Consider the following 16,741-nt stretch of genomic DNA (forward strand, 5'->3'; position numbering starts at 1 on the left):
GGCACACACTTGCCAATTTAATGGCAAATTGTGATGCTCAGCAAGCCAGACACAAGTCTATCATGCCTTCTGTCTACACACGAGGGCTCAAGCTCGCTCATTAATCATTTATTGACAATCCTCTCCCAGAGAGGTGTAAGCAGAGCCCCTTTTGGTCAAATTTGACCCAGGGTTAGGATACTGGGAGATTACAACTGGTTTCATTCTGTGCAGCGGACTAAAGTAATCCAGTGCCTGAATTAGGTAAGTCCACAGTGCTCACTGTGGCTAAGCGGCCACCGAAAAATGGGTTCACTGTAGAGACAGACTCATAAGACCATAAGATCTAGGAGCAGAATTAGGCCATTCGGCCCACAAAGTCTGCTCCACCATTCAATCATGGCTGATATGATTCTCATCCCCATTCTCCTGCCTTTTCCCTGTAGCTCTTGATCCCCTTATTGATCAAGAACCTATCTATCTCTGTCTTAAAGACACTCAATGACCTGGCCTCCACAGCCCTTTGTGGCAATGTGTTCCACAGATTCACCAGCTCTGGCTGAAGAAATTCCTCCTCGGCTCATAGATTAAGACCAAAATATGTGGATTAAGGGAATAAGTAGCAGAATGAGCAAACAGTGAAGAACAGGGTAAAGATAGTTATTCAGCTTGGTAATTAAATGATGTTCCACATGTATCAAGGCCGGGGCTAATACGGTTTATGAAAATGCTTTGAACTTGGGCATCAGAAATACAAATTTAAAACTTGCAAACAACACCAAATTGGAGATGCAGTTAATACAGACGATCACTGCAACAAAATATAATACACCATTAATAAACTTGCAAAATAGGTATGGAATTGGTAAATGCGTTTCAACAGTTTTATATAAGGTGGCATGTTTTAGTAGGAAGACCATCTTTAGAACGCAATAAGGTCTAAATTAGGTTTACTGTGCATGCTATGCAAACACACAAAGCATGATAAATGAGGTCGGTGAGTGCATGTGCAGAAAGCCACATAGCAATAACAGGTACCTGGCTCAAAACAGGGCAGGAACGATTAGTACAAAATAGTTCTGGATACAAGGTTGAAAAGATCACAGATCAAGGCACAGATTGAAAAGAGAGAGGGCGACAGTGTTGATTGAGAATAGTACGTGTGTGAGAGAGAAAGAGAGCAGGGCGGGAGTGCCCTAGAGGAGTCAATAACAATCTATTTGGCTAGAGTTAAGAAACAATAGAGCTAACATTGCACAAATGGGTGCATTCAAAATTACACAAAGTGAGAAAATTTGCAGGGAAATTACAAAGAGGTGCAAAACCATAGAGTAATGGTAAGGGGAGAATAGTTATCCTAATTCAGACGGGGATAGTAGCCGTACAATGGGCAAAGAGGGCGAAGAATTTCTGCAACAAGGAAGGAGACATTGCTGGGTCTGGGGAATGAGGTTGACAAGTGGATCAAGTATCAATAGTGAAATATTTGGGGGACAGATGATCATTTTATCATGGAAGTTTAGGAAGCTTTGGAAAAGGACATGGGGCAATATAGAGTAAAAGTACTTAATTGGAGGAGGGCTACTTTCAATGGGATGAGAATAGGTCTACCCAGGTAACAAGAATCACAGATTAAGAGGCACAACTGTAACAAAAGATGTGCAGGTTAAGTTGATTGGCCAGGTTAAAAAAAAAAATGCCCCTTAGAGTCCTGGGATGTGTAGGTTAGAGGGATTAGCGGGTAAATATGTGGGGGTAGGGCCTGGGTGGGATTGTGGTCGGTGCAGACTCGATGGGCCGAATGGCCTCCTTCTGCACTGTAGGGTTTCTATGACTAAAACAATAGAAAGTCTTCCAAGAGGAGAACGTCAAGTAGAATTGAGGTAAATTTACAAAAGGGAAAAAGATAGAGCAACAAAAGCCACAGCTCTGTGGGTGAACAAAGAGTTAGGGGGCAAGATTAAACTATAATCTCCAAATAATGGATTTGAGCAATTTTCCAATGACAGATAATTGGCTAACTGGCCTATATCTTCTTTTTTCTGTCTCCTTTTCTTGAATAAAGGTGTTATATTTGCTATATTCCAATCTGCTGGGACCTTTCCAGAATCGGAGGAATTTTTGAAGATTATACCAATTATAACCAATGCCTCTATTATCTATGCAGTTGTTTCTTTTAGGATCCTAGGATGCAAACCATCTGGTACTGGGGACTTGTCAGACTTTAGATTTATAGTTTCACAATACCTTTGTCCTGGCGATGGCAATTGTTTTAAGTTCCTCTCTCCTTTCATTTCTTAATGTTCCAGTATCTCTGGGAAGTTTTTTTTTCATGTTTGCTACAGGAATACAGATAGGCGCAATTCTCTGTCTCCAAGTGTTTATGCGCAGATTGCGCTGGGGCCACACAGGGTTGCAGAATCATGAGTGAGGGGCCTAGCACATTCAGCGCTGGTGAGAACCTGCTTTAGTATTCGCCAGGCACACCCACGCACCCCCCAACCCAGACATAATCCGGTTCCTGCCCAGAGTGGGTGGTAACCAGATTAGCATATTTAAACATGAATTTAAATATGCTTAGTCAGTTTCAAGCCAGTTTCTCCCTGTTCCTGGGATTCTCCGACCCTCGGGTGTAGTGGGAACATGGCAGAAATCACTACTAATCTCCAAAAATGGAAACCAATTGTGATGACCACGCTGAGGGGTTCGGAGACCATTGAAGCCCCTGGGTGGTCAGGGATATGGTTGGACAGTGCCCCCTGACAGTGTCAACCAGGCTGGCGATCTACGTCTGGGGGGAGATGACATGTCATCAATAAGGGAAGGTGGGGTGGGGTCTGGAAGTCCGTGGTGGGGGAGGTCTTCAATTTCATTGTGATCAGGGCAACCGCCAGGTCTCTACAAACCAGTGCAAAACTGGTATTCGGCAACATTCTACGTAGACTCCTTCTCTCACCCCATGTTGATACATTTCAAGCTTAGTCATCAATGTTCTGTGCTAGTCTCATTCTGCACATTTTCTTTGGTATCATGCTGACAACATTATATACAGCAAGTTTTTAAAAATTCTTTCATGGGATGTAAGCAATGCTGGCAAGGACAATGCAGTTTAATAGATTTGCTGCCATTCTAATTTTCCTTCCGGTGGTGGTGGTGTGCTGCCTTCTTGAACCACTACAGTCCTCCTCCTATAGGTAGGTATACCCAGAGTGTTGTTAGGAAGGGAGTTCTCGTTTTTAACCTTGTTGTTTTTCCTCTGATGAATATTAAATAATATGGCAATGGCTGAAATTCCAATATCCTGGAACATTATCAGACCAATAGTTCCAAATGCATCCAAACTTTAAGCTTCAATTTTGACACCATCAATTTAAAACATTATAGGCCTATACATTAGGCATGCATGCTGAAAAATTCCATCAGTTTGCTATGAAATGTTATACCTGCATCAGGATTAGATTTGGATCAGTATTTAAATAAAATTCCAGCTAGATATTTTAAGTGAATAACATTCTCTGCATTACACCCTACTGACCCTTTCATTTACCCAATCACATGAAACAAACACTTGATAACACAAACTTAGCTTCGAAAATAGGTGAAGCGAATTGACAATTTTAAAATTATTAGAATGTACTAACTGTAAAGAGAATTTTATCATCTCAGGCTTAGGGTATGGATTTAAATATTCTGCTTATATCATATTTTTATCTTTTGTTTGTCAAAGTTTCACCAGAACTGGTTTTAGAACATAGAACATAGAATAGTACAGCACAGAACAGGCCCTTCGGCCCACGATGTTGTGCCGAGCTTTATCTGAAACCAAGATCAAGCTATCCCACTCCCTATCATCCTGGTGTGCTCCATGTGCCTATCCAATAACCACTTAAATGTTCCTAAAGTGTCTCACTCCACTATCACTGCAGGCAGTCCATTCCACACCCCAACCACTCTCTGCGTAAAGAACCTACCTCTGATATCCTTCCTGTATCTCCCACCACGAACCCTATAGTTATGCCCCCTTGTAATAGCTCCATCCACCCGAGGAAATAGTCTTTGAACGTTCACTCTATCTATCCCCTTCATCATTTTATAAACCTCTATTAAGTCTCCCCTCAGCCTCCTCCGCTCCAGAGAGAACAGCCTTAGCTCCCTCAACCTTTCCTCATAAGACCTACCCTCCAAACCAGGCAGCATCCTGGTAAATCTCCTCTGCACTCTTTCCAGCGCTTCCACATCCTTCTTATAGTGAGGTGACCAGAACTGCACACAATATTCCAAATGTGGTCTCACCAAGGTCCTGTACAGTTGCAACATAACCCCACGGTTCTTAAACTCCAACCCCCTGTTAATAAAAGCTAACACACTGTAGGCCTTCTTCACAGCTCTATCCACTTGAGTGGCAACCTTTAGAGATCTGTGGATATGGACCCCAAGATCTCTCTGTTCCTCCACAGTCTTCAGAACCCTACCTTTGACCCTGTAATCCACATTTAAATTTGTCCTACCAAAATGAATCACCTCACATTTATCAGGGTTAAACTCCATTTGCCATTTTTCAGCCCAGCTTTGCATCCTATCTATGTCTCTTTGCAGCCTACAACAGCCCTCCACCTCATCCACTACTCCACCAATCTTGGTGTCATCAGCAAATTTACTGATCCACCCTTCAGCCCCCTCCTCTAAGTCATTAATAAAAATCACAAAGAGCAGAGGACCAAGCACTGACCCCTGTGGCACTCCGCTAGCAACCTGCCTCCAATCCGAAAATTTTCCATCCACCACCACCCTCTGTCTTCGATCAGACAGCCAGTTACCTATCCAACCTGCCAACTTTCCCTCTATCCCACACCTCCTCACTTTCATCATAAGCCGACCATGGGGGACCTTATCAAACGCCTTACTAAAATCCATGTATATGACATCAACTGCCCTACCTTCATCAACACACTTAGTTACCTCCTCAAAAAATTCTATCAAATTTGTGAGGCACGACTTGCCCTTCACGAATCCGTGCTGACGATCCCGGATTAATCCGCATCTTTCTAAATGGTCATAAATCCCATCCCTAAGGACCTTTTCCATCAATTTTGCAATAATTTTCTTTATGAATTGAATATCAAACTGATCAGAATGTTTATTTCATTTGGTTGAATCTTAATCTGATGTTCTCTAAAGGTATTGCCATTTGAAAACAATGCTGCTCAAATTATAAAGCTACTATTCAGACACAAGTACTTTTAAAATACCCACCAAATGTGAATGCAAAATCAAAAGGGAGGAACTACTGCTGGGGTGGTAGATTGTACAATATTTTTGGTCATGATGTTTCTCTATTGCAATTCAATATAATTTAATAAATTGAGTTTGCCACACAAAAACATTTGCAGAATCTTTCTGCCTTAAATTGCCCCATATTGCTCGGCAAGAATTAGCTTCCCTAAAGCATTGTTATATTTATAACCATGGCATTTTCCTTTAAAAATGTTAAAAACTGAAATGACTGCTTTGATCTATTTTCCAAATTATATTTAAACATTTTGAAAACATTTTTGCAGGAGTTTGCAAATAATGATTATATTCTAGTCAATTAATTGTTTAATTGATGTGTCTACAACGTGTGACTTACAAACCCATCTTTTGATCCAAACATTTGTTGAAGAATGCCCTTTAATAAACAACACTTATTTTACGGAATTGGAATAATGCAGAGCCGTGAAATGTTTGAACTTGCTAACATCGCATTACTTGAAATCTTGAAAGTTCAGTAATGGCCTTTAATCAAAGTCCATGACCTTTATCAGCTTCACCCATGTAAGAATAGTGTCAAACTGATGGGTAGCAAAATAATTCCTGCTCTCTAGCCTCCATCATATAGGTTGCACAGCACTTGAACAAAAAGGCAGCACAAATAGAAGGTTTCAGCCCGAAATCCACAACAGGATTAAAATTTAAACCTTTTGTTTTCCTTTTCCCCATGGCTTTTGCTAATCTTGAAGGGGAGTAGATTTTGCACCTGTAAATCTGATGATACTGCGTTGATGAGAAGTATCCTTGCCAGTTATAGTCCGTTAGCTTGCGTCCTGCCATTGCAAGCTGAAAGCTGTAACCAATACAGGTGGATGGATGCTAAACAATCCACACAAAAAAACAGCTTTGCAGCTCATTGGATGACAAACAGGAGTGTATGTAGGAGATGGAGAAACTAACAAGATCAATTGACAAGAACAAGATCAGGTTAGTAAAAACAGGGAAATGGAAAAGATGGGTTGGTTCAATTTTGTGCGAATTGTTCAAAGTACAGCCATGCCCTTGCACTTGCAATTCAGGAGCAATTTAAATATTTAAACAGCTAAATCAGCTTCAGTAATTTTGAAATTCTAAGAGATGACTTCGAAGGCTCAGTTGAATAGATGGCATTATTAAATGCCCCAACTCTTGACCTCCCTCACCAATTCCAAAGATGTGCAGGTTAAGTTGATTGGCCATGCTAAGTTGCCTCTTAGTGCCCCAAGATGTGTAGGTTAGGGGGATTAGCGGGGTAAATATATGGGATTACGGGGATAGGGTTTGGGTAAAATGCTCTATTGGAGACTCGGTACAGACTCGATGGGCTGAATGGCCTCGTTCTACACTGTAGGGATTCTTGATTCTATGAATTCTGTCAAGGCATCTCACCCATACAAATAGCAGTTCAAGTACACCCATTCAAAACTAGTCATGAACCAGAAGTCGTTACACTCAATGAAGTACTTGAGAAGGAGGACCTGCAAGTGGAAGATTGTTGTTGAGCCAAGGAGGATGAAGAAACTGTCAACTTCAGCTGGGATGTCAAGAGACCCAGATTTCATTAATCGGTTTTCAAAAGGCTAATGATTCTGGAGCAGAGATGTCATGCACAGTGGAAATGGTCGAGGTGTAAATTACATGTATCTGGAAGACATTACAGGACATTTCCCATGGTCTGCTATTCTTGCAGCAACAGGATGCCATGAGCAGCAGTGGTGGTTTCTGGAGTCACAGTTGTCAGTGCTTAAATAGTTGCTTTTAGAATCAGTTTGAACACCACACTTGTACAAGGCTGCTCAGGTTGTCACTATATTTTAAAATATGCTAGGTTAATATAAATGATTTGACCCTACATCTGAACAATATTCAATGGTTCGTTCAAGTGTCCAATTTACTGAATAAAGTTTTAAAGTTTCTCCCAATAAAGTCTACGCTCCTTAATTTTCAGAGCAATTTGGTTTTGTAAACAGCTGAAACCAAAGCTCATTGCACTTTTCTTCCTGCAGTGAGAACAGGATTTACTGACCACAAGCTGTGCCAGGGACAGATTGCATGAGCCAATTCATACAGCTCCCAGTTTCACATCAATGCTCAAGGAGAGCTTGTGAGATTAACTGTGCCATACTGTGTACTGGGAGCCACAATATTTCGCCATCAAAAGAAACAACTTTTATCAAAGTTAAAATTTTGAGGCTTAGTATTTCCTGCCCCCCCACCACCCCATCAAAATCAGCACTTAAGTTTGATGAGATTTTCTAAACACTGAGAATGAGTACACATTCGGAATTATGTAAGCAACTGGGCCAGAACTTCAGGGAGTGGCAATTGCAGTTGGATTGCTGTTTTTTTTAAAAACTTACCTTTGTAGGGAGCTGCACATTTCTCAGCCGTGCTTCCAATTCGGGCCTGTCAGGTGCAGTGCTGCAGGTGCCCAAATAGGACTTAGAAGTGGTTTTAATTCTAACTTTCCTTTGGTAACTATTCTGCTATGAGATTCAGACCCATCTGAAGTCTGCAATTTAAATGAGTGTTTCAGATAGCTCCCAGTGCAGGATTATTGTCCATTGGAAATTTGAACTTCCAGGCTGTACCTGGGAACCTTGGTGTATGGGGGCAATCTCCAGCAACACCTGATAATGAGGTTAACTTGATTTTCATATCAAAGTCGTCAACTGTAGATCGTTTTTTTCCAATAGTGACAGAGAACTGTGCCAATTGATGATGGGGTGTCGCTGTACAGTTTATTTCAATATTTGGAGTAATCAAATTTTTGAGTATTTTGAATGTAATCCACCTTCTGCGTGATGTGTTTCTTAAAATTATGATCTGATCAGCTTAAAGAGTTGCTGTTCAGGGTTCCTCCAAGTATCAGAAAATAATCAGATTTACAAAACAGCAGCACAGAAAAGATTGAGGATTCTCAGCAAATACACCCCATAAAAGAGCACCTGACAGATTGGCATTACTTGCAATTGCTTTATTCCAAATTGATCTAGCCATTCATTTATTTTTCATTAAACTCAATCCAAAGAATTGTTGGTAAATACTTAGCTAAAGAGCAACAGCTGCTCACCAATTAAATAATTAAAATGTCTTCTTCTGCTTTGGATTGCCCAATCAAAAAATTTACATCTTAACCCAAACAAAGTTACTTTTCTTTAGGGTGCTGGACCAGAACCCCAAATTACATTGGGAAGCCAGACTAGACCCCACCCATTTTTCTATTTTGGCATAATGTGAGGATAGGATGCTTTCGCTCCAGGAGTAATTCGACTGGCAAATTAGGAAGCTTTTAATAGTAACAACAACCTTATTTAATGACACAGTTTAACTATAACTCTAACAAATGAAGCAACTTAACTATCAACAGTTGAACAAGGCTTTAAAATGAAAGGAAACAACTCTAATTCAATGTTTCATAAGAATATAAGAACTAGGAGCAGGAGTAGGTCATTTGGCCCCTCGAGCCTGCTCCGCCATTCAATAAGATCATGGCTGCTCTTTTCATGAACTCAGCTCCACCTAACCGTCCCTCACCATAACCCTTAATTCCTTTACTAATCAAAAATCGATCTATCTTTGCTTTAATAACATTCAACGAAGTAGCCTCAACTGCTTCACTGGATAGGAAATTCCACAGATTCACAAACCCTTTGGGTGAAGAAGGTCCTCCTCCAGCTTACAAAGGATGTTGTCAATCCCCCTAATTATAGAGTCCCCTATAACTTCCACTTGTCTTTTTGCTCCCCCCTCTTGAATGGCCTCCTGTACCACGGTGCAGTCGTTGGCTAGCTCATCCTCCCTACAGCCCTCTTCTTCATCCACACAGGGAGCAAGTCCCTCATACCTGTTGGGCAAGGTTAACTGCTGAGGCTCCTCTGTTCCAGATTTCAGGATTCCCCTACCTGCTTCACTTGCAGTCACACCCTGCTGTCCCTGACCACTGACCGAATTAGAGGTACTTAATCTACTAGGTGTGACCGCCTCCTGAAAAAAAGTGTCCATGTAACTCTCCCCCTCCCGGATGTGCCGTAGCGACTGAATCTCAGAGTCCAACTCATCAATTCTAAACCAAAGTCCTTCAAGCAACCAACATTTGCTGCAGATGTGGTCACTGCAGTTCGTAATGGGATCTGCCAGCTCCCACATCATACAGCCACAGCTCATTACCTGTCCAGCCATCTCTCCTTTGTAAATTAAAATAGTTTTGCAGTTTTTTTTCAAATTTAGTACAAATTTCCTACCAATCAGGTCACAGCTTTCCTGTGATGTCACCTTTTCAGTTTTATTTTTTAGCAACAATGTGGAATTCCTGAGATAATTTTTTATACTCACTGTGCTGCTACTCCACCCTCCGACTGCTCCCTGGAGACTAGACCCCACTCCCCGAGGTAAGTTAGTTTTTTTATACTCATTGTGCGGCTTCTCCACCCTCCGACTACTCAATATTTAACACTCATATTATTTAAAAAGCCAGGATGCACATCAAGAGGGCAAATAGCAGGGTCTGACTAGGAGATGGTGAAACAGCATAAGGGAGAAAGTGTGGCATTGGGTATGGAGATTGGGAAGGAGTTGAGAGACAATGACTGAGGTGACTGGTGTTTTAGCCTTAGGTTAGCCGTTTGGGAGGTAGCAGGTGCAGAAGGCCAAAGTGACTCATTCCTGGGAGAAGTCAAAGAGTCTGTGGCCTTGGACCATTGATGCACTGGTGGAGGTACAGTAAGAGGCAGTAGCATAGTGGCATTATCACTGGACTAGTAATCCAGAGACCCAGGGTCATGCTCTGGGGACCCGGGTTTGAATCTCACCACAGCAGATGGTGAAATTTAAATTCAATAAAATTGGGAATTAAAAGTCTAATGATGATGATGAAACCATTGTCGAGTGTTGGAAAAACCCATCTTGTTCACTAATGTCCTTTATGAAAGGAAATCTGCCATCCTTACCTCATCTGGCCTACATGTGACTCCCGAACCACAGTAATGTGGTTTACTTTTAAATGCTCTCAGGGATGGTGCAGAAAGATAGAAAAGAAAAGGGTTACTATAAGATTGCCAGACTCTGCTAGGATTTTTGTTTAATCAACTTAGATGTAGAATTCACTTGTCAATGGGGAACAAGTTTGTTAGTAATCGTAATTAGGTGTTTTAAATACTTAGTTTTAAAAGTACATGTAATACCTTTAATTAGTCCCATACGGGCGGCACGGTAGCACAGTGGTTAGCACTGCTGCTTCACAGCTCCAGGGACCTGGGTTCGATTCCTGGCTTGGGTCACTGTCTGTGTGGAGTTTGCACATTCTCCTCGTGTCTGCGTGGGATTCCTCCGGGTGCTCCGGTTTCCTCCCACAGTCCAAAGATGTGCAGGTTAGGTTGATTGGCCATGCTAAAATTGCCCCTTAGTTTCCTGAGATGTGTAGGTTAGAGGGATTAGCGGGTAAATGTGTAGGGATATGGGAGTAGAGCCTGGGTGGGATTGTGGTCGGTGCAGACTCGATGGGCCGAATGGCCTGTTTCTGCACTGTAGGGTTTCTATAAAAAAAATATAAATACATCTTCTATACATTTTTAGAAGTTAAACAAAGAAACTTAAATGCACAGTTACAGAGTGCCCTTTGATACTAAACATATGTTAGATATAGTCCTTTAAAGCACCAAACTGTTGGAATCACAAGGCCATAAAGGACACTTAATTGCCTTACCAGACACCTTATCAGAAACAGCTGATACAAGAGTGAGTTTTAATGAGGCTTCCTTCACAGTTTCTAATCAAAATAGAGTCAGAAAGATATGTCACAGCTAACGAAAGAGCTATGGTAGGGGACTTAGTGGGAATTGACAAAAATTAATGGTAACATGATGACACCCCTTGAAATTGTAGGTAGTGATAAAAAGCTCAGTCATTGAATTGATAAGCAATATATACATGTGTTTCATTATGTTGGCAATAAACAAACATATCAGGGCTATAATCAGGGAATATCCTGATGGCAAGCTGAGTTGACCACATCCCTTAGAAATTCAGTTAACTTCACTGACAAGGCCATAAAATACTAATGGCTTTTGTAGGCCCCCTTTATCAATTAAACGATGCCCATGTGAGACTGTTTTAGTGAAGATGCTTTGTGAGGCTGCTATCAAAATAGAGACATGATGTCTGACTAAGAGACTAGAGTACAGACGTGGGATGATATATTGGAGTATCCCATGAGGTATCGTGATCTCAGATCACGGTGGTTCAGTATTTTTATTCTATTGGATCAATACGTAAAGTATGTCATTGTAACACTTTTGATTGGATTGTGTCCAATTGACTGTGAGCTGCAGAATTGTACAAACCAGGATAATTTTTTTTGTCCAGTGGAGTGGTGTCTCTGGCCCATTGTGTCAAGATTCCTCCTCTTGCTAGCAAGTAAATAAAGACAATCTCTCAGTTAAGTATCTTGTGTTAATGTGTGTTGTGTTAACGTGTGTCTGTGTTAAAATCAAACTCGGAAGTCGAGATTTCAACAATGGGTAATAAATGCTGGCCGAGCCAGTGATGCCTACATCCCATGAACAAAAAAAAGGCAGGAAGTACTAAAACCATTTGCTACACGACATTGATAAATGCTGGAGTGTGGGATCTGCAATGTATCACCTCAAACCAACTTCACAACATTATACACCATTTAATTTGTTGGCTCTTAGTACTTAGGGGACGGTAGCCTGGATCAAATGGTACACACCCAGGCATCATCTTAAATTGGACAACTGCTTTATTTTACAGGTGATCCGTCCGTTTCAGCTATTTAGACTCCTGCTGCAGCTTTGGTCACATTCTTTTGAAGAAAAGAAACACCCGAGCAGCAACTTGTGATTAATTCATATTTAGTCAGTCAGACTAAAGATTTCAATCATTATTTAAGCCTATCATAAATTCCTGCCTGACCACGTGTGTGATGCAATACTCTTGTGATTTGCTGCATTAAAGTAATGGCAGAACATACGTACATTGGGTACAGAAATGGATTATGTTGAATAAATTTTGTACTGGTAAATTGGGAATTGCAGGAAATAAAAACAAAACCATGAGGGAAATTTGAAATACAGTAGAAAGTTATAATGGGCTATGAGAAGGATAAATAAACTGCATGGTCTTTTTTCATCCCTAACTTGTTTTTAATACTGATAATGGTAGGGGATATCAGCTTGGATGAGTTTCTGATTGTGACAGCATGAGAAAACTCTACCAATGTACACATCAAGTTAATTAGATAATTAAAGCATCATGAGTAAATAGCTGCATTTCTTTTGATAATTTTGCAGCTTTCTTCACATAGTTGGGCTTCAATTCCTTCAAGCCAAATTCCCACGATGGAATTTAGTGCCACCATTGAAACAAAGAAAAATCATACAATCAAAGCAAATTAATCGCTATTCTTTTGGGTAGTATTTTTCAAAAGGCACTGCAGCTTAAGCTTTCTTAGAGTCAGATTCTGTGATGTACTGAATTTGGTTTTCTGTAAAACCTAACCTGAGGAGGAATATTACTGAGTCGGTAAGTGCTCTTATAATTCTTGGCCAATTTGATTGTGGCCATAGTTGCTGCTGGTCTGAAGAAATTCATGCAACATTTTGTGTTAGTTAAAAAGATAACAAAGTGACGTTTTTGATAAGCAAGGTCCATTCAAAATAGGTTTAAAACTGGAACTCCCTTCCTAACAGCAATGTGGTTGCATCTACACCATGTGGACGACAGTAGTTCAGGGATAATTCACTTTCGCAAGGGCAATTGAGAATGGGTAACAAAAGACGCTCTCAATCCAGACCTAATGCTCTCTTCAGCTACATCACCCTGGCCAAATTAAATCATAGTTTCTATGTTTCTATGATTATTTAATCTGCTTTGATGGTGTTAGTTGAGGAAAGAATGTTGGCCAGTTCGCCAGAAGAGCTCTTTAGTCTACCTTTGAACAGTGTCATGAGATAATTAGCATCCACCTAGGCCATCAGAATAGAGAGATGGGGCCTCGGGTTAATGCCGTTTCCAAAGGCTGGTACATCTGAAAATGCTGCACTCCTTCAGTACAGCACTGAAGCATCACCTGCACTGTGTTCCAAGTCTTCGGGAATGGTCGAAACCCACAACCCAGAATGAGAGTAGCACCAACAAAGCAATGCTGATTGCAAATCTATCATCTGGTAACCAGTGAAGAAGTGATGGCACCGTTTAATACCAGTGAACCTGCTGCTAATTGCTGTGCTGTATGAAAATAAAATTACCTTAATCAGACCGACTAATTAAGCAAAATCTTTCAGCAGTGGAATAATAATTGGAAGGCAAGAAACTATCCCTTCCTTAATGAACGTGCCTTTTCAGTGGTCTCTGTTGACTGAAATCAATTAAATACGGAACTGACACCAAATTCTATTTTCATCAGAGTGCCTTGTGGAAAACTGGTTTGAATTCAACTAATTGCATTGAAAATTTAATTCTTTACCAGAGTGGTTAAAATGTGGCATTGCTGCAACATTGAGTAGTTGAAACAAATAGCAAGAGACAGTTAGATAAGTACAAAGGGAGAAAGTGAGAGAAAGAGTGCTGGAAACTTTTGTTGCTGTTTAGAAAGATACACTGATAAGATTAGATGACAAAAAGGATTGGAAGAAGCTCATATGGAGCATAACTGCTGGCAGAGACTAGCTGGGCTTTTAGACTGACCTGTTTGTGGTGGAAATTCGAGATGCAATATGGAAATAGGACCTGCTTATCTGACTAAACAAACACCATCAACTGAAAATGGCTGCACCTTTCAGCAGAATAAAGGAAGTTGACTATTTAATCTCTCTAGCAGCGTAGGCAGTGTCAGCACTCACCCATCTTTCCATCCTCCACGAACAGCACACTGAGTGGAATCAGACAACTGAAGTAGAAGACGTCAATGTTGTTTTTCACAGCCACCTGAAATAATAACACTAAGTTAAACTTTGCTGGGAAGACTGAATACTTTAATAAGGCAGTCCAAATTCATGGTGAATGACGGTCCTCAGATTTAACCAAAGGCAGGTCAATTTTTGACCGACATTCAATGCTTTGACAGCAATGTTGCTTTCATCGAGAGAAGGCAATTTGTTGGCTCCCCCTGCAAAAAAAAATCAAACCCTGTGGATAGATTTTTCCTTCTTCATCCATCAGGTTATCTGTCAACAGTTCCATAACTTTTAGGGGAATTAGGAGTTCATTTCTGCTCAGCTCCCATAGTCCGGCCTGTGTAATATCTCATCTATCAGAATAATACTGCTAAACGTTCTATTTGAAAAAAGAGCAGAGGAATTTTTCCCTTGCAATGATCACCATCAATCCCTCAATCAATCTCCAAAAACAGATGATGGCCATTATTACACTGCTGTAATTAGGAGTTTGCTGTGTGCAAATTGGCTGCCCTATTCCCTATGTTGAAACAGTGATTACTTTGCAAAAATACTTAATTAATTGTAAAGCACTTTGAGACACTCCTAGGCCATGGCAAACAATTTATTTGTTCTACTTAACATCTGACAATGTCTAACAAAAATTAAATATACACTAGGCACGTTGGTAAATGGATTTAAATCACAAAGAATGTGATATTTGACAATGACACCAATGGCAGCATTTATGCTTGCTTTTAGAATGCATCTCAAGAGTTCCCCATCAACTTTACTCGCCAAAGGCACTGAACATGCTGTTGTCTCCCAAATCCGTGCCCATCTTTCCCAAAGCTCCGTGCTCGAGTCCGTTTTCACCATGAAACAGTCCACATCCAAGTCAAAACTTATATCTTTTCTGACTGTGACAAGGGCACATTTTTCTCCAAATGCTGTCCCTGTACCATCGCCCACCATACCATCAGCCTCAACCATCTCTTCTCAGTTGTCCAGCTCTGTGGAATGGCCTTTGCCTGCTTGCCCAATTTAGTTTGAGCATCTCCAGCAATGGCTATTCTCCCTAACCATAATATGGTGCCTTTTGGCAACATCATGCAAAGACATAGGATCAAATTCCAAATTAATGCTAAGAGCACCTAGCTCCACTTTTTGGGAAATCTCTTGATCCTGTCACTGTCCGTACTGGCAGATTACTGACATCCGATACTGAGTGAGTCCACATTTCCTCAAATCAAACTTTCCAAAGACAAAAGTCATGATTCTCAGCTCCTAACATTGTACTGCCTGACGCCACCGATTCTACTCTGCTTCCCAAGTTGAACAGGACTACTTGTAACCTGGTATCCTATAGAATATAAGGCGGTTGGTAAGCTCAGTTGGCTGGACAGCTGGTTAGTGCTGCAGAGCAATGTCAATAGCGCGGGTTCAATTCCCATACTGGTTGAGGTTATTCATGAAGGCTCACCTTCTCAACCTTGCCCCTTGCCTGAGGTGTGATGATCCTCCAGTTAAATCACCACCAGTCAGCTCTCCCCGTCAAAGGGGAGAGCAGCCTACAGTCATCTGGGACTATGGTGACTTTACTTTTATCCTATAGGACTTAAGCTTGTGATCCCATAGTTTCTCCATCACAAAGCCCCCCAACTTTGGTGATTTTTTCCAACATCAGTACCTCGATCCGTTTCACCGATCTGCTACTGAAACTTTCGTCCATGCCTATATCACCTCCATACTCAATCTTTTCATTGCCAGCTGCATATAGTTCAAACTCATCTAAAACTCTAAAGCTAAAGCAGGATTATCGTATGAGCAGAGATTGGGTTGACTGAGCCTGTATTCATTGGAATTTAGAAGAATGAGGGGGGATCTAATTAAAATGTGTAAAATTTTGACAGTGCTGGTCAGACTGGATGCAGAGATACCAGATGTTTCCTCTGGTGGGTGGGTCTAGAATGAGGGTCTCAGGTACCGGGGCAGGCCATTTAGGACTAAGATGAGAGGTTTCTTCACTTAGAGGGTGGTGGAGCTGTGGAATTCTTCAACGCAGAAAGCCGTGGAGGCTAAATCACTGAACATATTTGAAGGGGAAATAGATTTCTAGATTCTAAAGGAATCTAAAGGCCCCTCCCTGATGAGGAGGCATTCTCTGCCTGTTTCGATCAAGAGGTCAGCGAGAGCACGCCCTCCACCCTGGAAAGCTTGGACGAACCTGTATTTGAGGAACAGGAGTAGCCATTCAGCCCTTCGAGCCTGCCATCCAATAAGATCATGTGATCTGGTTGTGCTCTCAACTCCACTTTTCTGTCTGACCCCCCAACCCTCGACTCCCTAGTCTATCAAAAATCTATCTAACTCAGCCTGGAATAAATTAATGCTTTCTGCAGCGACATACAAAAGAGCCTTGGAAAGAAAAGAATTCTCAGCTCTGTCTTATTGCACGTTCATGTTGTTTATGACGACAGGCTGTTCCAAAGCAATTGGCAGCCAATGAAGTACTTTTGAAGTAGAGTCACTGTGTAATGGAGGGAACCTAGCAGTCAACTCGCACAAAGCAAGCACCC

General features: G+C 41.2%; 1 protein-coding gene across 2 annotated transcripts in view; it reads right to left on the bottom strand.

The window, feature by feature from the left end:
* ap2b1 (adaptor related protein complex 2 subunit beta 1) overlaps positions 1–16,741 on the bottom strand; it is a 290,885-nt gene that overhangs the window by 89,966 nt on the left and 184,178 nt on the right. For both annotated transcript variants that reach the window (XM_078225148.1, XM_078225149.1), the window contains one exon: positions 14,130–14,214. In XM_078225148.1, coding sequence (XP_078081274.1) covers positions 14,130–14,214 — 85 coding nt within the window. The remainder of the gene's footprint in view (positions 1–14,129; positions 14,215–16,741) is intronic.

The sequence above is a fragment of the Mustelus asterias genome, chromosome 12, assembly GCF_964213995.1.
Source record: "Mustelus asterias chromosome 12, sMusAst1.hap1.1, whole genome shotgun sequence".
Classification (NCBI taxonomy): domain Eukaryota; kingdom Metazoa; phylum Chordata; class Chondrichthyes; order Carcharhiniformes; family Triakidae; genus Mustelus; species Mustelus asterias.